At 41.4% G+C, this 24,696-nt stretch overlaps 1 protein-coding gene across 1 annotated transcript in view; it reads right to left on the bottom strand.

The window, feature by feature from the left end:
* LOC107397229 (E3 ubiquitin-protein ligase DTX3L) overlaps nucleotides 1–23,758 on the bottom strand; it is a 29,442-nt gene extending 5,684 nt beyond the window's left edge. Inside the window, exons 1-2 of the mRNA XM_015977159.3 lie at nucleotides 23,613–23,758; nucleotides 20,450–21,379 (exon numbers count right to left, since the gene is read on the bottom strand). Coding sequence (XP_015832645.1) covers nucleotides 20,450–21,379; nucleotides 23,613–23,618 — 936 coding nt within the window. The 5' untranslated portion in view covers nucleotides 23,619–23,758. The remainder of the gene's footprint in view (nucleotides 1–20,449; nucleotides 21,380–23,612) is intronic.
* Nucleotides 23,759–24,696: the final 938 nt, after the last annotated feature.

Raw genomic sequence — 24,696 nt, 5'->3', positions numbered from 1 at the left:
CTTCCAGAATTTAGTCTTTATGAAACCTGGTATTTTTGTTTATCAGCAAGCAAAAGGTGTTTGTTTGGTTACCATTAAAGTCAATGTGTTCAAAGTAAATATTTGAACTGTCATCAGTTGTAGGAATAAATGTTTGTTTTGTGTTTTCTTTTATGTTAAAAGTCTGCCATTTTTGTTTCACCAGTTAAAGTTCATGTTAATGGTCAAGTTTTAAGGAATGAATTTAGTTATTCCCTGTTTAAAGTAATACTTTTTGATGCCTTATATGGATAATTTTGGTAAATTGTGATGTGGACTTTTATGGTTGGAAAGGTTGAGTTTATTTGGAAGAGCCACAGTGCCGTCCAGTAGTTAATAGGGGAAATGCATGTGGGTGTGTCTAAGGAAAAGATATTAAAAAAATACCTTGTTTTCAAGCCTCGCGGCAGAGCAAAAGCACAAAGAACCAGGCCTTAAGCAAATTCTGCTAGGCTCCACACCTCGCCTAGCAACGCCGTTGTTCCAAAGTTTCTCAAGTCATTAGCGCTCCCAAAAGCTACAGTATAACTCAGCAGCAACTCATTAAATTAAACCAATTTATTTCTGTTTTTTTTATCGTTTACATCAAACTGAAAGTTGGTTTGGTTTGGTAAAGTTTTCACAATAAGAGTTAAACTAATTTGGAGTAGTTTTTCTTATTTGGCTTCGTTTTTTAAATTTTGAACCCGCGCTCTGAATTCAACGTTTTCAGCGCAGCTGAAGTGAAGGAAACACAAAGTCAAGCCACTGCAGAGGAACGAGTCTTCTCCTCCACCACACAGATGACCGTCGACCAACTCAGGGGCCAAATTCCTTCGGCCCCGAGCGCCTCTTCGCAAGAGAGGAGACCCAGTGTCGGTACAGGAACTGCTCGGGTGCCAGATTGGCTCAGGGTCCTTCGACTGTCGATGACGTCAAAGTACGGCAAATCCACTCGGACAAAATACACTACACATCTTTATACTGTTCTTTCACTCAGGTTTTGGAAAGAATTTAGCAGTTGTGTTATTAAAATAATGTTTCGTGGTATTTGTAAAATAAAACACCATATTGTATTCATTTAGTAAAGAATGTGTAACTACATAAACTGAAGATCAGCCTGTGCCAAAATATTTTCTAAAATTTAAATAATTAGCACCTCTCTCGGTTTGTATGAATGTTGAACTCCTCTTCATATTTTGTTAATTATGTTTAATATTTCAATCCATTTAATCAAAATTTGAGTTCATCAAGGTCTCCATTCATCAACTAATATTTTTGCTTTAATTTCACATTTTCTTTGGCAATATGAATGTATTTCCCCAAAAATATTTTCCCATTTCAATAAATGCATTTCAGTATAATCACAATTTATTTATGTTGTTCTGCCTGGGAGTATTTATTGGACCAAAAATCAGTTATATGTATATCTAAAACTAGATCTTTTTATTGAATACTGAAAGGCAATGACCAACCAACATTGAACATTCAACATTATACTCAAAGAATTCCATTACTATTTAAATACACCACCTAAGGTTGCAAATTTCCAAATGTATTTGAATACAATTAAAAACATTTTAAAAAATCAATGACTGAAAAAAATAGTGTAAAATTTTTCATAGTTCAAATTTTATTTATATCAAAAGCACGAACACTGGAGCAATACAGTAAGCACAAGCATGTAACAAATAAGAACAACAGTCCAAAACAGAGGATCCCGGGGTCTGACTGCTCCTCTCAGCAAGCAAGTCGGAGATGAGATGCAGGAAGGGGAGCTACAACAAAAACAGAATTTATATAATTTTATTATATTTACAACTGAGATTACAATTACGATTTAATTCACAAATATTTTCTCAAGGGGCTTTTCTCATATTTTTCAACTAACAGATGCAAAAAAAAATTCTATGCAACTTGTACTGAATATAAACAAGTTTATGTATCTACATATCTACAAGTTTATTTGTCTACAGACACATTGTTGTATTTGAAGGTGCAATGCTTTGCAGCCAGGAGCACATCCCTTGAAGGATCATAGGTATTAGCAACACCAGTGAAATTTATTTGCAGGAAAGAAGTGTGTCCAGTTTATTGAAGTATTTTGTGTTTAGTTTTTGACGTCTTGTCCATGCGTAGTTCAGCTACACTTATAGCTGCTAGCCAAAACTCTGGAGTTAAATGTTTTCTGGCTTCACTAAAATACCTGTCTGTACTTATTTGATTGATGGTAGTTTTACTTTCTATTAGACTCCAAATGTAATCATTTGGCACGTTTCTAATTGATAATTTGTAAGAATGTAATCGGTGATATTAGCATTAGCATTCCTATGGGTTTTTCCATGTATATTAGCATTGCACTAACCACTTGCTGCCAGTCAAACTGCAGCCTTTATGATTAGATAATTGTAATGATAACAGCAAATCATTATTTGTTTCGTATCATGGCTTATGTAGTTCATACTGCTAGATGGTAGGGGGAGCCAGAGGGACGCAGATGACCCGCGGTCTGGGACAGTAGAAGGAAGCTTGTTTGTTGCATGTGAGCCTGAGTTCGATAAAGTACCTTCTCTTCAAGTAATGGTGTCGTTATTGAGAACCCACAACAATACAAGAAACAAGACATGGTGTCAGAAGTTGGTCTTGAAGAAAGGTGACGGGCAACTATATAGCTGTACCGACAGATCAGTGTGGCAGTAAACGTAGTGTAGCTAACACGCCGAGGGGGGAGAGAAAAAAAAAGAGACCTAGCAACGTGAGCATGGAAGGCTTACACCCACCACCAATTCTTCAGTTGACTGGAAATGTGGCTGAAAATTGGAGAAGATTTAAGCAACGTTTCACGTTGTACCTGTCAGCAATTGGACTCGACGAGGCAAGTGATAAAAAGCAAGCATCAGTGTTTTTGCATGTAGTGGGTGATGAGGCGCTGGAAGTCTATAATAACTTCACGTTTCCTGATGGTGATGGAATGAAGCTGAATGAAATAATGGAGAAGTTTGAGGCTTACTGCATACCTAAGAGAAATGTGACGTTTGAGAAGTACAGATTCTTCACATGTGTACAGAAGACGGGGAGACAATAGATCAGTATGTCACAGAGCTGCAGAACAGGAGTAAAACGTGAGTTTGGAGGACTGACACACTCTTTGATAAAAGACAGACTTGTGTGTGGGATTCCAGACAACGGGTTGAGAGAGAGGCTACTGAGAGAGGAAAATCTTGACCTGGAAAAAGCATTAACACTGTGCAGAGCAGCTGAAACAGTGAGGGCACAAGCTAAAGAACTGCTGAGTGACAGCTGCAGAGTGGATGCTGTAAAAAAGAACACACACAGGGTCAAAAAAGAGAGTGCTGCTGCTGAAGTGAAACTGCAATTGAAATCGCCAGCGAACAGGGACAGAAAGGAAAAGACTTGTGGTCGCTGCGGGATGCAACATCCTCCTAAAAAATGTCCGGCATATGGGAAAAGATGCAATACTTGTAACAAAAATAACCATTATGCTAGGTGCTGCAAAGTTCAAATCCCGAAACAAAGTTCGGTCCATACGGTGGATGAAGACGACACAGAGGAGCTCTATGTAGCTGCAGTGACAGACAATAAAACAGGAGGAAAGGACTGGATAATGACTCTCAAAGTAAATGACACACTCATGAAGGTCAAGCTGGATACTGGAGCTCAAGTGAATGTCATATCTGAAGCAGAGTTCAAGAGAATCAGACCTAGACCCAAAATGCATGCTACGTCGGTGAAAGTGAGTGGATATTCAGGTTCAGAAATACCTGTAAAAGGTAAATGCATGGTTAAAGTGACACACAAGGACAAGGAGCGCACGCTAACGTTCATCGTGGTGCCAAAGAATGTGCAGTCCATACTAGGGTTGCATGCCTGTGAGAGTCTGAACCTAGTGAAAAGAGTGCTCGTCGTGGAAACTGATGATGACATGGACTATAATGAGTTGATGAAGGAATATGGTGACCTGTTTCAGGGACTTGGTTGCCTTGCTGGAGAACACACAATCAGAGTCGATGAAAGGGTTAAACCAGTCATTCATCCGTGCCGCAAAGTACCATTTGCTCTACAAAAGCCACTAAAAGCCGAGTTGGACAGGATGGAAAACCTGGGAGTGATTGAAAAGGTTGATGAACCAACGGAGTGGGTGAGTTCTCTTGTTATTGTGGAGAAAAAGACGGGAAAGCTCAGGGTTTGCATGGATCCTAGAGACCTGAATAGAGCAATAAGGAGAGAACATTTCAAACTGCCTACAAGAGAAGAGATCATGTCACAGTTTGCAAAAGCAAAGTAAGTTAGCAAGCTAGACGCTTCATCAGGATTTTGGCAAATGAAGCTGGACGAAGCGAGTTCGAAACTGTGCACGTTCAACAGGCCATTTGGCAGGTACAGATTCCGGCGACTGCCGTTTGGCATTGCCTCAGCACCGGAAGTGTACCACAAGACAATACACATGATCTACGAACACCTGGAAGGAGTCGACACGTCAATGGATGACATCATTGTGTGGGGTAGCACAAAAGCTGAACATGACCTGAGACTGAGAAATGTTCTTGAAGCAACCAGAAGAGCCAATCTGAAGCTGAATAAGGAGAAATGTCAGCTGGGCGCACAAACTGGCATTCGTTGGAGATATTCTGAGCAGTGAAGGCATCAGGCCAGATCCTCAAAAGGTGGCTGCAATTGAAAACATGCAGAGGCCGCAATGCAAGAAAGATGTGCAGAGGTTTAATGGCATGGTGAATTACATGAGGAACTTCATACCCAATCTCTCGGAAAAGATGGCGCCACTGAGACAGCTAACGGAAAAGAGACTCGAATGGGAGTGGAATCATGAACATGAGAAAGCATGGCGTGACTTGAAAGATTTGCTTACGAAGGAACCAGTTCTGAAGTTTTATGATCCAATGAGGCCTTTTAACATCTCATCAGATGCATCACAGAGCGGGCTTGGAGCTGTTCTGTTGCAGAAGTATGATGAGTGGCAGCCTGTTGCCTAAGCATCGCGATCGATGACAGATGCAGAGACGAGATATGCGCAGATTGAAAAAGAACTGCTAAGCATAACTTACGCCTGTGAGAGATTTCACCAGTTTGTGTCCGGGCAGGCTGTCAGTGTTGAAACTGATCACAAGCCGCTGAGAGCATTGTTCAAAAAACCACTAAATGACTGTCCGCTGAGAATCTAAAAAATGATGATCCGGCTGCAACGTTACACACTGGACATGATGTACACGCCTGGCAAGCTGATGTACACAGCTGACACATTATCCAGAGCTGTTGATCCAAATGTGTCAGCAAACACCACGTTGGATGATGATGTGAGAGCATATGTGAGCATGGTCACAGGTGCACTTCCCGTTGCAGGAGGGAAGATGGAGCTCATAAGAACAGAGACAAGCAAAGATGGAACATTACAAGCACTGTGCAAGACTATCATAGATGGATGGCCCAGCTGTAAGCAAAGCTGCTCACCTGTTCTTCAAGAGTATTGGAACTGCAGAGCAGCATTGTCAGTAGTGGATGATGTGGTGTTCAAGGGAAGTAAAATTGTTATCCCAAAGAGCCTGCAAGGAGAGATGCTCAAAAAGATACATGCAGGGCATCTAGGCATGGAAAAATGTAAAAGGAGAGCACGTGAGGTGATGTACTGGCCACGGATTAATCAGGACGTGACAAATGAAGTGTCGAGCTGTTCAACATGTCTGACATATCAAGCAAGCAATACTGCTGAGCCACTAACGCCACACCCAGTGCCAGACCGACCTTATCAGAAGGTGGTGGCGGACCTCTTTGTGTCTGGAGGAAAGGACTATATTGTGGTCACAGACTACTACTCTTTGTATCCAGAAGTATGTTAACTGCAAACAACAACAGCAGAAGCTGTAATCACCTCTATGAAAGCTGTATTTGCACGACATGGTGTGCCAAGTGAAGTGTTCACAGACAATGAACCACAATTCTCCAATATGAGGTTTGGACAGTTTGCCAAAGAATGGGACTTTGTTCACACGACGTCAAGCCCACGTTACCCGCAATCTAATGGATCAGTTGAAAAGTCCGTCCAAACGGTGAAGAGGCTGATGAGTAAGGCAAGAGACAGTGGTGCTGACTTCTACCAAAGTCTGCTCGTATACCGCACAGCGCCACTTGAGTGTGGTATGTCGCCAGCTCAGCTGCTTATGGGACGACGCCTGAGATCAAACTTGCCCATTCAGGATAATCTGCTTAAAACACGTGAGGGAAACGGCGTGAAGAAGTTTAAGGAGCAACAAAAAGCGAAGCAGAAGTTCTATTATGATAGAGGAACAAAGAATTTGCCTGAACTGCATGCTGGGGATCAGGTGAGATTCAAAGACAAAACCAGCACATGGGAGCAGAAAGCAACAGTTCTACGGAATGATCAACCTCGATCATTCATCATTCAGACAGAAGATGGAGCTGTGCTGAGAAGAAATTGCAGAGATCTTCTTAAGGGACCAGTGGTAGAGGAGCAGAGGTTGGAGGCTGCTGATCAAACACAACACACACATGAGACACAGTCACCTGTAACATCTGCACATACACATGTACACACACCGAGAAGATCTGTAAGACAAGTGAAGCCACCCATGAGACTGACTGAACAGATGTAATGTGTTGACATGTTGTTTGGAAGATGATGTTACGTTACCTCTGTAAGTTCACCATGTTTGGTTTTTGGGGTTGAATGGGTTATAATTGTTGAAAGCTAGTTAAGTTGTTAACATTACTTTACCAAAGCTTGGCTTAACCAATAACATATAATTAGAGGCTGTTTATGTTTATGTAAGTCAGTATGTTATCTTATAAAAAAAGGAAGATGTAATGATAACAGCAAATCATTATTTGTTTAGTATCATGGCTTATGTAGTTCATACTGCTAGATGGTAGGGGGAGCCAGAGGGACGCGGAGGACCCGCGGTCTGGGACAGTAGAAAGAAGCTTGTTTGTTGCATGTGAGCCTGAGTTCGATAAAGTACCTTCTCTTCAAGTAATGGTGTCGTTCTTGAGAACCCACAACAATACAAGAAACAAGACAATAATCTCTTTTTGTCACATCGCAGTTTAACTGCACATGCAATTAATCGTTCAGCCCTAATAGACATGCAGCTCTATGTTAAAAGTGTATTTTCAAAGAGTCGCTAAAAATCAACATTAGGTCACAATACTACTTACTATTAATTGTGTAACGTTTCGATGCCTTTCGAATGGTGGTCTTTCTGCTCTCAGGATGTTGAGGCGATGAAGAGGCTGTGATAAGTCCCTTTTAAAAGGTAATGATGGATTTCTTTGTAAAAGTTGTCCATCTTTCCAACAGAAAAATTTGTCTGGACCAAAGTAACATGATAACGTAACTTCCGTAAGCTTCATTTTCAGCCAATCAACTACTTCGACGTCATCGGCAGTCAAAGGAACCCGAGCCGATCTGGCACCCGAGCAGATCCTGTACCGACACTGGCTGTCTCAGCCCTTGACTACCCTCTGGTGACGAGGAAAAAGGTCTGTTGAATCATTTCATTTGGCTGACTTTTCTTGCTAAAGTCCGCTTAGTGAATTCAGACTATCACATTTATGGCGTGTTTTATCTCGATCCCAATCCATGGTAACTTTTAGGGCTTCTTCTCATTTCTCTGCTGCAAGGAATTTTCATTTGCATGCAAACACACACGCATGAACACGCCCCCTTCTGCATTACCATATCCACTCAAACACACACGTAGCCACTTCACATAAGCTCACATGACTATTCACTTTGTTCCCCATTAGAACTTATCCTCAATTCTACTATAATCTTGTATGTCACCAAATTTCCACTTTTAATACGGGTCAGTTCAGTTGATATAATCAAAGCTTTGGGTATATCCATTTTCCTAATTCCAATGCGTGAAACTATAAATATATGTTTGGATTACTTGTAATTTGTATTAACTGATGTTTGTAATAAACTCACAAAACGAAAATAAAAGCCTTATCATTTCTAGCAATCTTGAGAATAGTCGGCGCATTCTGGCGTGAATTCATCCTTTAGATTAATTTGTGATGTTAAATTTAGACTGATTACATTGGAACAGATCTGAATATCAAATTCAATTGTCCAGTTTTAATGAAACTGGTGGTGCCCCGATTAAACCAATATGAGGTGACAAACAAATAAATAAGCTGAATCCACACTCGTTGGGATATATGTTCACCACATTTGATGTATAGATATAAATCTATTAATCGCTACAGCGCATAACAAGCAGAATTAGAAAAAAATGTTTTTAGCCTCATTGATTTGCGCTAATTTTTTCGTTATTTCGGGGACCCGTAGTGCGGAAAAAGATGGGCGTTAGGCTCTGAAATATTTTATTCCAACCCTCCCTCTATCTGCAGACTCAATAATTGGTAAAAATAAATAATAATTATAATTGATTAACAAATAGATTTTTAGGCATTGTATTCCTGCTAGTAAAAATAGCTGTTGATTTATTAATTTTTAATGAAGACTAGTGAAAGTACGATCTGGACTAGGATCAATTAAAATAGGAAATACAAGAAGGTGTGGTTGTTAATTAAATGCTAATATGGCTTGCCACAAGTCAGGTCTGCTTCCACAGCCAAACACAGTCCATGCTTCGACTCCTCTTGTGCAAATAGATGCCATGAATGACGAGGTGCTCCATTAATACAGGTGTTTCCATAATGACACAAATCTGAACACAAGTGTTACTATTAGCTCTGGTGCTGTTTACTTTCACAAGATGCAGCCAAAACTTATTTTCTTTTTTTCCGGTATTTTATTAGTTCGCAAACTCTGAGGTGTTTCGTAAACAAAGTTTGTAAGAGAGAGAGCAGTCTATGTCTGATGTGAACTGCAACAGCAGGAAGAGCGGGGTTTTCGGCTCAACAGACTGTTTACTGGAAAACTACCAAAAATTTGTACCGAAAAAGATCATTCTTTTTGTTTTATCAGTAGCTACTCTGCTCTACGCCAGTCTTGATTTCATAACTTAGCATCACAGAAAGACCCGCTGGATCCCTGACCCAAAGCAGGGCTCTCACACGCGCCACTAGCATAAAAGTTTCATGCCAACGTAGGTCTTGCTTCATTGCAAAGCCAGAGGACACTGCCAGTCCAGCGGCTGGTCTCTAAATTAGGAGGGGTCTGCTACTCACACACCGGTGTTACAGAAAGAAGCTGACCCTCTCGGGGCAGCCGCAATCGTGTTTATCAAAGGCAAAATGGTCGCTCTCTTTTTTTGTTAACAAAAATAAAGATTTTTTTTTATATCAAACTATCTTGGCTGATCTTAAATACAAAAAAACTGCAGTCTGTTTTTCAAGCATTTCCAAGGACTTAATACAGAAATCAAGTACTTTCCATACCTTGAAAACACGTTAATAAAATTCAAGCATTTTCAAGGATTTCAAGCACCCGTATGGAACCTGAGCTAAACATGACGGTGGTCAACAGGGAGGTGCTGGCTTCTTGCCCTCTAGCCAGAGGCTGGGGGCCAGGGGTGATGGGGCTGATGTCACGTGCCATGGGGTCTATATGGAGAAGCTCGCCTCACTAGGGATAAATGGACAATAAGAAACAAAAGTTGCCCACTGATCCACAGCAAGTTTCCATAATTTTATTTCTACATCATTGAAATGTTTTTAACTGATACTTTAAAAACTACAAACTGAGTACCAAGTACTTTTATTTATTAATAATGAAAAAGAACAACTGAACAAGTATTAGAGTAAAGGAACAAAAAGTTAGTAAACACAAAGAAGTTCAGATACAATCAGAGCTCCAACATGTGAATTTTGGTTTTATGTTTGTCATCAACAGATGTTAAATTTGAGCCATGAATGTTTTTATGCAGAGTTGTAAATAAAAACTTTCACAGAAAAATTTCTGGTTGATGTTAATTGCTGTGGAAAAAGAAAAATGCCAAATTGATCTTTTGTATATTCTGTGTTTCAGGCATGTAGCGATAAATATAGATTTATATCTATATTTCAAATGTGGCATAGATTTAGCCTGTTTATAATATTATATTAATTAATCGGGGCACCACCAGTTTCCGGAACTGGATTTAATATCTATATCTTCGCAATGTAATCAGTCTCAGTGTCGTGAGGCGGTGGTGAGGACCCAAGATGCAGGACCCAGGATGACACGAGGCACGGATGATGATTAAGTAAAAGTTCTTTATTTTTAGGTGAGCCAAAAACCAAGTATATCCAAGCTGGAAGCCAAAAATCCAAAAACCAGATAAATATCTGGGGATCAAAAACTCTGGAATAAACACAGAGGGACGAAACTGACAGAACTACAAACAACATTAATGGACCGACACAAGACAAAGACCAGGCAGGGCTTAAATAGACTGGGAGGGGCAATCAGGAAAACAGGCAGAAGGTGTGCGGAGTGAGCTGCTGGAGGGAAGGCAGGTGATGATAATAATCTAAATGGGGAAACAGAACAGAGAATGGCAGATAACCCTAAAATACAATATTTAAACCTAAAGACTGAGGGAAAGGCTCACACAACTATCTGGAGGAGGACATAATACACACATATACACTCAGACACACATACACAAACCCAAAAACTCTGACACCTATAAACAGAACTGGGAAATGACCAAGCACACACACACACACACAGAGCAGGGGACTGAGAGGCTGGGGGCTACAAGGACACAAAATGAAGACCTGGAAGGGCTGGGGAGGAATGAGATGACACGGGACCTGGGAGGAATAATTGTACCGGTACCACATAAGACACAAGGACTGAGACGAAGACAAGGACACATGAGGGCGCTATGAGACACAAAAGGGAATCTAGAGAGGGATGGAGGACACCAAAGCCCTTTTCAGACAGACATTCTGGAACATTTGCGAACAATTCAATCCGGTTTTTAACCGCAACTGTGTTTTCAGACACACCACTTTTGTACCGGAACTTGTCCTTTCGGCTGCGTTCACACAGCAGGGAAAAGTTCCAGATGTCTGACGGCGGGGGGTGGGGAGAATCGGACTTATGTTAAGAAGAAGAAGAAGAAAATATCATTTCTATAGCGCCTCTCAAGATAAAAATCACGAGGCGCTTAAGCATAATTCTGCGCACACGAAGACGCATAAGAGGCCTGGATGATGAAGTTCAATGGTTAAAGGAATCACTGAAGCGGTGTGAAGCGCTCCGTCACGAGTCTATACGGTACCGTAGGAGGCGAGCTGCCATGGTTCGCCGCATTCTACAGCAGCAGGCTATCTAGGTGCGCACAGCGTCCCCCGGTCCCCTCCTCCTCCCCCTCCCCCTTGTACGGAACTCTACCTCACCAGTCTGAAGCAGCCACCCTGTCCGTAACAAGTCCGGACCTGTTACTAGGGGCTTCATCCGGATAAATTCCGGAACACGTTATCCGGATGTTTGTATTCAGACAGAAAGGTCTTACGGACAGAGTCCGGAACATTTCCGTTTTTCATGGCCTGTCTGAAGGGGGCTCAAGAGGCACAAAAAGGAGGGGGCCGACGCAGACCACGACACTCAGAGTTAACACCACAAATTAATCTAAAGGATGAATTCTTGACAGAATGCACCGATTATTCCCGAGAATTGCTTGACAATGATCAGGCATTATTTACGTTTTGTGAGTTTATTACAAACATCAGTTGTGAAAATTGACAAAAAGAACCAAACACAACTTATTGTTTCATGCAAGAGAATAAGTAAGTGAATATACCCAAAGCTTTATGGCAGTGCTACGACTTAACTAGTCTGTAATAAAAGTGGAAATTTGGTGACACATAGGATTATAATAAATATTAGGAATAATTTCTAAAAGGAGGGTGTGCGTGTGTATTGTTATGGCAGAAGAAGGAAGAGTATCTTGAGAGCTAAACGTCAATGTGGGATCGAAATAAAACACGCCACTAAAGAAATGTAATAATCTGAATTCACGAATCGGCTTGTGGCAGAAAACCAGCCGGATAGAAATGCTCACAGACGTGCTTTCCGTCGCCGGAAAGGTGGCCAGCGGTTCCAAAAGCCTTGGGTTCCTGGCTCGTGGCCTTTTTGGATTAAATGGTGCTGGCTCCCTGGTCAATCAACGTCGGTCGTGGAAAGGGGAGGATATGGTAATCCTTGATCGTGGCTAGACTTTTCGGTTCCTCCAGCTACACCAAACGTGGAATTCAGATCGCGCGTCCGATGTAACGTGATGAAGGAGCCATTTCTACCCTAACAGCTGTTTCTTTTTGACACAGTGCCAGAGTGCATGAAACAGCCAAGGTCATGCATTCACTTCTAAACTGTTACATTCCAGAAGTGAAGACAGAAGAATGAAGAATGAACTCTTTTCTTTTAATTAAAGAACTCTATTTTTAATAAAGCTAATCAAAACAACTGTGACAGATCTGTGAAATCACAATGTTATATGTTTTAATAAGTAAATGACTTATTCTAGCCACTAGTCACCTGATACACAAAAGATAAATAATCATGACACATTCCGGTCGCAAATCCAATCAGAACCTTCACTCTGAAGCGTGGCAGAGTCTCTGTGGTGTTTATTTAATCTGTCAGCTGTGATTCGTCCAGAATCGTAAACACCAAGATAAATAAAACAGTCCAACGCCATTTTGAGTTCAGTATTCAGCCAGATCTCCAGATCCCCTGAAGTTCATCATTGCTACGTGGAGTACGGACCGCCCATCTGTACTTTTTACTTTTAAGCTGAGAACTGCCAAGCTGGGAAAATCCTGTCGTTGTTATCAACAAAACAATGGTTCCTTCAGAAAAAAAAGCTGAACTCGCTGACCCAAAGGGGGGGTCCCTTTGACGCTGTGAAACACCTGCCACTTTTTACCTGGAGACTATCCAAAGACTGGTTTGTCGTGCTGAGGACGCTGTTTCATCGGCTCCAGTACCAGTGAAAGGTCGTGAACCTGGCAGCCTGATCTAAGATGGAGGTCTCGCTGACGGGTAATGTAGAACGGCACAGATGGCGTCTCATGTGGTTTTCTAACGACGGTTCAAACGTTGATCAGTTAGGAGCAAAACATCATCTCCCACTCAGACTCGCTTCTCCAGAACGGAGGTTCTGAACTGACATCGCACCAACACACACTCCACCTAACATTTCATTCCATGAGCATCCATCACTAGAGAGTTAGTCCTGTTAAACTGTTAAAATCATTTAGATAATACATTTTTCTTAAACGTTTGGAGGTCTCTCTCTCTCTTCTCTTGTCTCTCATTTCATGCAAAGTGTATTAAATTTCCCTGTAATAAAAAGAACCACTCTTCTGGTTTAAATAGCCCAGTGTCCAGAGATGGGGTCCATGCTAGATTTGGATCAGTAATATCTCTGGTCATTAATTAAAATGTAACTCCTTATCCTCCATTACACCGAATTATCCAAAACGAGATCGAATCAGAGAAACTGTATTTGGGTTTCACTCTTAATGTGAGAACTTAACCGAACATGCAGACTTCGGGTTTCACGTAGGAAGTCAAAACAAATGGAGTTGCTTCTAAGTTTTACAGTAACTTTTGAGAGCTAATTACTTGACAACTGTAAAGTGCCGGGTTCGGCTAGGCCAGATGGAAACAGCCAGCAGGGATTTGTGCTTAAGGCATCCTTTTCTCTTTTTCTCCTTCCTCCACGAAGTCTGAACTCTGGTTTTATAAACTTCTTGGTCACACCCACATGTATTTCACTCATTAACCACTTGATGGCACTGAGGCTCTTTCAAATAGCCCAGTCTTACAACCATGAGAGATTCATGCTCACAACTGTAACAAAGTTATTCCAAATAAGGCCTCAAAAAGTATTACTTTAAACAGAAATGAACTAACTTCAGGTCTTAAGCTTGACTGCATCACTTTTAGCATGGTTTTGAACTGGTGAAACACAATGGCAGAAGTTTAACAGGAAAGAAAAAACACAGCACAAGCAGTTTAGGTTTGTAACAATCGACAAATACATATATGGACAATGGGTTTCCATAGGCTCCAATATCACGTTTTTGAAGAAAAATGGGAGGTGGCCACCACCGCCATTTTGACCGTGTCACAGGTTCCGTCAAGCCCAGACAATTCCACAAAAGGGAAGAGAAGTGGAGCTGAGGGTGGGGCTGTAAGGCTGGGATCAACTGACGACACCCGGTCGAACTAGCTACAAGCTAACCTGAAGCTAACCCAAAGCTAACGCGGAGGTGGGAGCGCAGCACACAGAAGCCGCGATCAGACAGAGATGCGACGAGCTGCGGGAAGGGGAGAACCGGGTGGAACACATCGGTCTCCCGAGAGCTCCACAAGCCGATAGTGGGAACCCAGCTCCATCAACATGTTATATTTCATCCCATTTTCTAAAGTGCAGCATTATGTTAAATGCACTAAGTTTTACCCTATTACATTTAAATTTCATGGTTAAACAGTACATGTTAAAATCTAAGCTCAGCTCGGCAGTGACCTAAAATACATAAATATAATTTTACTTACCGAAAAAATGAAGTGGAGACTCCTTGGACGCTCTATTAGTGCAATTAATGCCACAGCAAGTCATTTTGTCCAACAATTGCACAAAAATATCCAAAAAGAACGCACAAACGCTACAACTAATGGTCTAAGTTGAGAGACTGAAAATGGCGGAACAGTTTTCAGGCGAGGCCGAGGCTCTACTGAGGCCTTTCCCCGGAGCTAGCTCTGTGGTCACGTGGGTCTGATGCTCATTAATTATTCAGAATTTTAGGCTTTTAATACACTTAAACAGAAGAGTGAGAAAAACATTCACCCCCCTCAGAGTTGTCATGAGTGTAAACTAGATCATTTAAACCAAAAACATGTTCTGGTACCAGGCTGTAAACATGTTTATTTCTGCTGTGAAATTGGTATTTTTAACATGGGAGTCAATGAGGATTTGCTCGCTTCTGACACCAGCCCCTAGTGGATGAGGGTGGAACTGCAGTTTATTTCACTTCCGGTTTGACTCAATTGCTGTCCCGCATTGTGGGGGCTTGTTTGTAACTGATAAAAGTTTAAACATTTACTTGGAACACCTTGAATTTTAATGTTGAACAACCTAAAACACCTTTTGACTGTGGATAAACAGAAAAATACCAGAGTTTTGATAAAGACTAAATCCTGGAATCTTCCAGAATGACGCTTGAGAAGTTTTACAAGCGCCCGGCCTTGGGGAGAGTCAGTTCTTGGCAGGTTGAGGTAAGACAGACCAAGTCCTGATAATGTCCAGCTTCTCGATTGCTTAAGGAGGGAAACAAACAAGTCACTTGGTAAAATGTACGTTCCTGGGAGAAAATGTAGGAGTTAGCCAGATGCTTGAAAATGGTATCTTGGAATGTATACGATTGTAGGCGGGTTTCATGTTCCCCCTTTTTTCTGCTAAGTGTGAAAGAAACCTTTGTTCTTCTCCATGTAAAACCAAACAAAGTTAACCTGAGGATACAAAATGTGGACTTCTGCTACAGGCATACAAGTCCACAGCACAGACACTGGTCAGCTTCTAAGGGATCCAACCGTTTCTCACTGCACACTAACCTGTTTTATTAAAGCATTTAGGTCTTTGAGAAATGTAGAATATTTTCATTTTAGCTTTTAAATAAAGATACTGAATACTACGTAGATCTGAGATTACTTTCTAATGGACGTGTTTAACTTTGGTGTTTGGAACAAAGAATCCAAGAGTTGTTGTTTTGTTTTAATTAAACTTTTACATTTGAATAACAAACAAATAAAACACCCTGAAAAATGAATAAGTAATAAAATAGAAATGACTACAAATATACACAGTGGTCACTTATGGACAAAGGTAATTTAGCAATGGTAAATAAAATTAAATGAGTATCAGCAGCAGTCTTTAATGTAGTTAGGGATAAATGCTGTATGTTGTCCATGTGGGTCTGAGTTGTCCAGTAGGGCTGAACGATTTTAGGAAAAGACTGAATTCATGATTTTCTTCAAACACTAGGCTGCCAAGCCATCCTGTAGATTAAGTGGAGAGATGGTCTAGATTCTAATCTAGTACAACAAATCATTCACATTTATATTTATTATCTAATCATATAATAAAATCAGTTAAAGCTATTCATATTTTCTCCCATTATTATCTTTTTTATTTTTGATGTGTTTGTGAAGCAGCTTGTGCTGTTCATCTGGAGAGAGAGAGAGCTTTATAACAGCATGTTCTTGTTTTACTGCAAAAGTGCAGGGAGGAAATCTGTAGGTACAAACAGCTTTTAAACACTATTAAATAAAAAATGCTCACAGTTTTCCTGCATTACCGCGGCAGGCTGGCTGCATGTTTTTAAAGCCGTCTGATAGTTTCTCCTCACTAAAACTCTGCTACGAAGCCTAGCTTGTCCTGCGGAAAGCTCCGTGAGACTCGTACACTGAAAGAGACACGCTGACACCGTAGCGTGTCTAAACTAACGTGTGCCATCAGAAACATTCAGACCAGTTTTAAGAGAAGCTGAACTTTCAAGTGTGTGCAACAACGCACTTGCGCTGATGAAGCATAAACCAATCATCTCTCACCTACTGTGCTGTAGGACCACCACAGCCATTATTACCGGTTCTAGCAGCGCTGTGTGTGGAAATATAAAACAGGGAAATTAACCTAAAGGTGCAGCTCTGTCAGCTGTGGAATTGGGCTCGGCTCCGGACGGTACACCCCACCCCCCTCCCCTGTGCTGGCTGTTGCCGCCGCCGTAACACGGGGAAAACCCAGATGTGACCAAAACAAGTTGACACAACAGATCCTGGATCAGCCAGAACCGCTAAAAACCCACTGCTTTGACGGTCATGTAATCGTGCTTTTTGAAATTGCAGATTCAGTCCAAAAAAGATAGATCGTTCAGCGCTGTTCTCCAGACACAATGACTTGGTAGCACAACACTGTGACCATGTCCCTCTGCATGGACGGTCCTTCCATTGTCATCTGGCAACCCGGAGGACCACCTCTGCAAAACATATGCTTCCATTTGAGGGAGGATTGAGGCTGCTGCTGTTCTCGACAGGTTGTGCAAAAACTCCAGGTGCATCTGAAGCAGGAGGAGCCCCTGGGTGATGTGTCATCCAGGATGTTAAACAAGAGACTTGGGTCATGTGTTCAGCAACTCTCCAGCAGTCTGTGATGATTCCAAGTTCAGGGATCTGATGAAAGACTGGACAGAGAAGATGATGGTTAATAACTGCTACATGCTAATGAAGAGTGGTAAAATCAACCTGAACATATTTACTTTCCCAGTGTGGAATGTCTGAGAAACTGTACAGCTCTCAGCAAATACACGTGAGCTATTTTACTTATTATCTTTGAAGACTAAAAATGTAAAAGAGTATGATGACACTCCACCCAATACAATTATATGTTGGTCTATGGGTGCTTTGAATGATTATTATTGTGGTGAAATCACAATTGCTAAAGTAGAATTTGTATGCAACCTGCCATCCCGAACCCTGTACACAGGAAGAACCTAAAATAATATGAACTCTACTCTAAACTAACTTCTGATGCGGAAACATAAAGAACCCATTTCACTACTAAACACGAGGCCTCTCACCTGATGTGTTGGTGCTGAGATGTTCCACGAGCTCCTCCAGTTACACCAGCTGCTCCTGCTCTGGTTCCTGTACCAGACCCTGTGAGGCCCGCATCATGAAAACTGATGTGGAAAAATAAAGAAATTCATTTCACTACAAAAACAAGAGGTCTCAATAATGTTTGACTGGCAAAGTCATAGGAGTTGTTCTGCTGGATAGCTATTAGGGCTGACAAATTTTGGAAAATAATCTAACAGCGATTATGTTTCTTCAATATTGCAATTACAATGAAATTCACGATTATTTTCTCAAGGGGCTTTTCTCATTGTTTTCAACTAACGGAAGCATAAAAAAATCTATGTAACTTGTACTGAGTATGAACAAGTTTATGTATCTACATATATCAACAAGTTTACTTGTCTACATAAATACAAACACTCGAAAGTAAAGACAAAAAGTTGTATTTGAAGGTGCGATGCCAGGAGCACATCCCTTGATGGAGCATATTAGCATCAACTGTGACAATAGATTTGCAGGACAGAAGTGTGTCCCGTTTATTGAAGCCTTTTGCGTTTAGAGTTTTTGACGTCTTGTCCATGCAGAGCTTCCGTAGATCAGTTACATCCATAACTGCTAGCCAATACTCAGTGGAGTTAGTCTCTTACGGTTTTCTGGCTTTACTAAAATATCTGTCTGTACTTATTTGATTGATGACAGTTTTTACCTTCTATTAGACTCCAAATGTAATCATTTGGCACGTTACTAATTCGTAATTTGTAAGAATGTAATCGGCAATATTAGCATTAGCATCCCTGCGGGTTTTTCCATGTTTATTAACATTGCGCTAACCACTCGCTGCCAGTCAAATTGCAGCCTTTGTGATTAGAAAATCTTTTTTTGTCACATTGCAATTTAATTGCATGTGTAATTAATCGTTCAGCCCTAATAGCTATTAGCAGTATTAGCTGGTTTTCACTGATACTAGCAGGCTACCATGTTATTTATTACTCTTGAAGCTGAAAATAATCCCTGAATAAACTTTAAAACACTTAGTTACCATTTTAGCAAGTTAAATAAAAGATTTATGTTAGACATTTATTTTCCTTATTTTTCCACTTACCGGTCATTCAGCCATATTGGCTGTGTCTCAATTCAGGGTCTGCATCCTACGTCGGCCGGATTCGTCGGCCGGTTACGTCACAGCGCCGCGACTCGGCCTGTCCCAATTCGAAGACTCCTTCAAATGCGGTCGACGAAAGCGGCCTTCTTTTCGCCTGAATGAAGGATGGGTCCGGTGTATCCTTCAACGGGTAGCATTTCCCAAGATGCCTTGCGGGCCGGCCGGCAGAAAAACTTAAAAACAATGGCGGACAGTGAAGCGGGAGCTGTCGGAGAGGATTGCGCATATAAATGTCAGTATAAACTTGAAAACTGTTAGGTTAAGGGCTTTTTGTGACACATGAACGTTATTTTAGTTAGAAATGTTACAGTAAAAGTGCTTGTATTGCGGTCTCGGCTCGTATGTTCGGCCGCTCGGTGTCGTACTTCTCCCGCTACGTTTCCCCCTGATTTTAATAGAAGTTTGTATTTTAGGACCAAAAGAGAAAACCAGGGAATTTATTAAGCTTAGGGCGGAGATGGACCACATGATCACCGGAGCAAAGTATTCGGCGGCTGTGGCATGGAGGTACAATAACATCTCATATTTTAAAAACTCGTTTGAGTTTATTTTTTTCTGCGAAAACATGAAAGGAATAACCCGTTGTCCTCTTTTCTCTTCCTGTTTCTTTTCTTACATGTTTGTTAAGACTATTCTGGAGAAAATGGGCGTCCAGGGGAAGGTGCCAGCGATGACCAGCTCCTGGAGCTGATCAGGGAGGACATGAGGCTGCAGAGGGAGGCAGAGCAGCAGAGAGCACAGGAGAGAAGAAAGAACGTTGACAGCTTTTTACTTTGCTAGAAAAAATGGTTAAGGAAGATTAAACATGTACATATAAAAGAAATATCTAAATAAAATCAGTTCTGCATTAAACTCTTGAATTTTATTTTGGTTTACAAATGAGAATTGTTTACTAGAGGGTATCCGCTGGGTCTGAAAAGTCTTAAAAGGTGATAAATCGGTTTTGGTCGAATGAAGACCCTTAGAAAGTATTAAAAACTATTATCACATCTTTGCTCAGGCTCAGCTTGTTGAAAGTATTTTCTCTGAATTAGCTCTCCAACAGTCAAGGAAATGATTAAAAAGCTAAATAAAACTTCGAGCTCCATCGTTTAAAGTTCCTTCTCCCGTCTGCTCAGCGGTTCCACGGTTGCTAGGCGACGGAACGTTCGCCGAGGGAGAGGCGGGAGTTCATGAAGGCTAGGCCTGTCCAAATTCACAGCCGCTAACATCCGGTCTACCCGGCCGACGGAGGACGCAGCCCACGTCGGCGGGGTGGGCTGGGTCCTTCGAAGGATGCAGACCCTGAATTGAGACACAGCCACTGATTCATGTAGACAGGTGTTCTGCTCTTTTCTGTTTACCGAAGCAGAGCAGTTCACATATCTGGAGGGGCGCGGCCTAGGGATTATACCTGATGGGAGGGGTGGGAGTTCGGGGACCGTGTGTGTGTGTGTGTGTGTGTGTGTAAGCTAGCTAGCTGGGCCTAACTTGTTTGGAGATTCGTTCCAGCACATTTAAAAGAATAGTGTGGTCCAGAGTATTAAAGGCAGCACTTAAATGCAGTAGAAACAACACTGTCACTATCCATTCACCATAAATTAATCTAAAACCAAGTAAAATCTTCAGAAGGGCCGTCTTCGTGATGTGGTTCACCCTAAAAACAGACTGAAATTCACTGTAACGAGGACGGAGAGCTGCTAGACGTGTGTTCCTACCTTCTGAGTTCCACTTGGGATGTGATACTGGATGACTATTGTTCCGTGTCTCTCACATCCTGGTAAAGGTGAAGAGCTTGTAAACACGGTCATGGTACCCCCCTCTGGCTGAGTCCCCCTCAAAACGCCGTATAACTGCCCACAGATGGGACAGATCGGCTTGTAGACAAAGGCTGTTTTCAAACAGTCTTTACAGAACGAATGTTTGCACCTAAGTGTCTGTTTGTCCTCATCTTTGATCGTCTCCATGCAGATTGGACATGACTCATCTTGGCTGGGTGAGGGTTTTGAGGCTGCACTGCCTGCTGGGACGCTGGTCTCTGGATGTTTACGGAAACTCTGAGACTTTGGTGACAGAAACCTCTTCAGCTGATTTAAATATGGAAAAGGACCAACTACTGTTGTGTCTTTGCTGGAAGTTGGTTTAAAAAGAAGACGTGGAAATTTTCTTTTTAGATCCTCGAGGTTGTGTGGACCCAATCTGAGAGATGTGACCTCCAAATCAGAGGCTGTTCTCTGGTAGAAGGTGAGGAACTGCTGTCTCACAAAGTCTAGACGTACGCACTGAGGACGGGACAATCCAGGCTGCGCTCTGAACATCACCAGAGCTGAACTCGTGTGTGTCGCGTCTGGATAAATTTCAATCTTAAGACTTATTCCTTGCAGTTTTTGAAGTTTTTCTTTCCATATCTGCTGGATGTAGTCCATCACCTGTGCAGACACCTTTACTGTATACTGCTGAGGGCTCTGTCCCTGAGTGGGTCGAGAGTCTGACAGAGCCTTCTCCAGCTCCTCCAGCTCCTCATAGGTGACACGCACTTTGTAGCAGGAGTGTTTTTCTTCAAAGTGGTATGGGATCAGACTTCTCCTCTTTGCTGGATGTTCTCTAAAAACACGTTTATCTACTGTGAGGATGATGTCTCTGAAGAACTGCAACAGAACATAAAGATTATTTAGCAAAGCAATTTGAATGTCTTAAAGGTACAAAGCTAACATACAGCATCAGTTTTGAATGAATATGCCTGTGAAAAGTTTCGAGCTGCAGAGGCCTGATCCATCCCAGGTAACTCAATGTGTCAGGTAACAGAAGACGATGGAGGAGAGAGGAAGAGGCAGGGGCGGAGAAAGCTAAACTCACTCGTGGTAACAGTGCGATCTGTAGATGGTTTGTATTTTTAATGGTCACCAACACAGTGGCCATTTATGACTGGCCCTTGTGAAACGGTTACAGTCTCCTTACAGGCTAGTTTGAAGTTAACGCATATATTTGTTTTATATTGGATGGATAGGGAAATATGAAGCATGCTTTTATTTTGTAAGCGTTTGCAACCCTTGGGCGTAGTGTCTTAGTGTGTTGTCCCATCAGGATTGTGTTCATGGCCGTATCTACCATTAAGGACACCGAGGGCTGGACCTCGATATTCTTTCTGCAGAATTTAAAAAGAAATCTCAAACTGCCTTCATGGTTTTAGTACACGTGGTCATGGTGGATGTGCTACAACAACTCTTGGCAGTCAAACTAAATGCAATGCTGGTCATAAAGAATCACGCAGCTCAGCTTGTTTACCACTGAACATGAGAAGAAGAAGCAGGAGGATGAGGAGGATCCAGAAAACTTAAAGGAAACCAGCTGGAAATCCTTAACTTAATTTCCGATCTTCTAAAAAACAGCTAAACGTATTTTCACCTTTCGGCTCACATTTGTTTCTGCTTCCTGATCACATACTTTGTTTTGTTTTCGCTGTTTAGCGATCTCTTATGGCAAGTGAGTGTAACATTTAATCACACTTTTTATTTTTTGGGGGGTTGTCACCAGCATTCAGACATCAACTCAGTTTAATCACACTTTATTAATATTTTTAAATATAGCAATGATGTATCCAAGTTGAAATTGTATTATTACTAGTCAGTGAAAATAAAACTAACTTGATACCAGTAGAAATGATATTTAAGTTTAAATAACAACGGCACTAGTTGGGATTTAATATTGACAAACCCATTTTATATATTTTAATAGTTTGAATGCTGTTAAGCATGTGCTTTTTTTGCTTCTTGGTGCTTTTTGCTTTCACATCTTTCACTACATTCAGCTCATTTGACAGTTTAGCTTAGTTTCAGCTAGGGCTGCAACAAACGATTATTTGGATAATCGATTAATCGGATGGGGTCTCGACACGATTAATCGATTAATCGGATTACATGGGGAAATTTTTAAAAACTGCTAGGGAAACGTTATTTCTCTCCTTCCTTCACTCTATTTAACACAACATTATTAGAAAACAGTTCAATAGCAGAAAAACAACATGCCATCACCTAAATTGTCTTATAAGGTGTATAGACAGAGACCCTAAGCTACACCTATCTGTGACCTAAAATGCTTGGTCCAAGTTAAACAGCTTAAGGGCAATTCTCATCTGTTTTGTTTGATCTCATCTGTTGACATTTATTTTAAATGTAATTAAACATAGGCTGTGAATTAATCAAAATTGATCACTATTTCCAAAAATGACTGAAAAAATACCAAATAAAACAAAAGTAAATGAATGCCATCCTCCTTGCGATGATGCCCTGGGCAACTGCCATAAAGTCACATCAAGAAATGCTGCTGATCATTCCAATGATCCCAAATAGACTCACATTAGGCCACATGAAAGCAACTGAACCCAAAAATATATTAACCAGTATATAACTGGTGTGCTCGTTGACAACGTGCGCACGCAGGTTTGTCACTTGTGCACATCCTTGTGCGCTCACAGACACAGTTTGCTCCCTCTCAGTGCACAAATGACCTCTCGCCATGTATATTTGCGCTCGCGAGTCCCGTTCACACGCGCGCTGTGGACCCAATGCGCGTGCACGGGTTGTGACACGCTTTAAACGCCATACGGGAACACGTTCTGGTGACTGGAACTATTTTGGAAGGGGAACCTTTAGCCGGGGTCACGCAGCTCAACACAACACCGGTGCGTGTTTGTGTGTCTGCTGGACCACCTCACTGTAGTTTCATCGAAAAAAAAATCCCGCGCGTGGAGATATTTAGCTTTTATGGCCGACTTACATAAAAACAAGTGACTGAATAAAGAAGGAAAGCTACGGCTTCAGGCTCATTTTTGACCGACACAGCTCGCGCCAACCAGTTTAAAAGTAAACATAAGTAACTCACCTCCATTATACCGGTAAATAAAGTTATTTCCAGCCGTTTCTCTTTATAAACAATAACTATACAATAAACAATGACTGTACACGACCTACTAACGAGGGCTTCTGATCTGACTGCAGCAGTCTACTTTCAGTTTCACATTGTTTGAAAGAAGGTGCTGCCCCCTGGTGGTGACATACCAGAATGCCCCAGCTTTTGATGAATAAATGGGTGTGAAAAAACAGCACAGCTGTAGAAAACACATGTTCTTTAAACATGACTATCAATTTTACAGACAGGAACACAGCTCACAAGAAGAAAAATAAAAGGCTTTGCAAATCACACAAATATAACTTAATCAGCTGTAGTGGTTGTCATGATGAATTATAACAAAGTCCAGCAGCAAAACCACTTCTCCACTAGAAACCCATCAGGGACAGACCGATGTTCTGCTGAAGGTTCAGGGACCGCACGGCTGAGTCCTGGGGGAAGTCATTTTGTCTGATGAATCTCTTTTTTTATTGTAGATATTCTGGAACAAGGATCAACTGGAGAACCTTGTGTCCTCCAGCAGTAAAACATCCTGAGACCATTCGTGTGTGTGCGTGTGTGTGTGTGTGTGTGTGTGCGTGTGTGTGTGTGCGTGTGTGTGTGTGTGTACTTCCCAGCCAAGGGGGTGGACTCACTCACAGTTTAGCCTTAGAACAGCTATGTGAACTAGAAAGGACTTCTTGCAGAGATTCTGTCTGAATGCTGACTACTGAGAGAGAAAGGAGGTGAAGTTAAAGTGAGAAACAGAAAATGATGTTCTACTCTGTTTTGAGGACAAGGACATTATGCATTTCATCCAGCTTCTTCTTCTCTTGGGAAAGTTTCATATTCATAAAGCAAGTTGGACAGACTCCATACCAAACATAAACCACTTGAACTAAAACTCTGAACAATATATGATAAGAGAACTTGATACTCAAAAAGTGTGTAAAACAAACTATATTTTCGACAAACTGAACCTGAATATATGATGTTGTATTTTTTGTTTCACTATTAAGTTTGTACTTGAATTTGCCCCTGTAATATGTTGCTGGTGTTTTTCTTTACCCCTGGTGTT

Source organism: Nothobranchius furzeri, chromosome 17, assembly GCF_043380555.1.
Source record: "Nothobranchius furzeri strain GRZ-AD chromosome 17, NfurGRZ-RIMD1, whole genome shotgun sequence".
NCBI classification, from domain to species: Eukaryota; Metazoa; Chordata; class Actinopteri; order Cyprinodontiformes; family Nothobranchiidae; genus Nothobranchius; species Nothobranchius furzeri.
The sequence above is the reverse complement of the archived record's forward strand: the minus strand, read 5'-3'. Positions and strand labels throughout refer to the sequence as shown.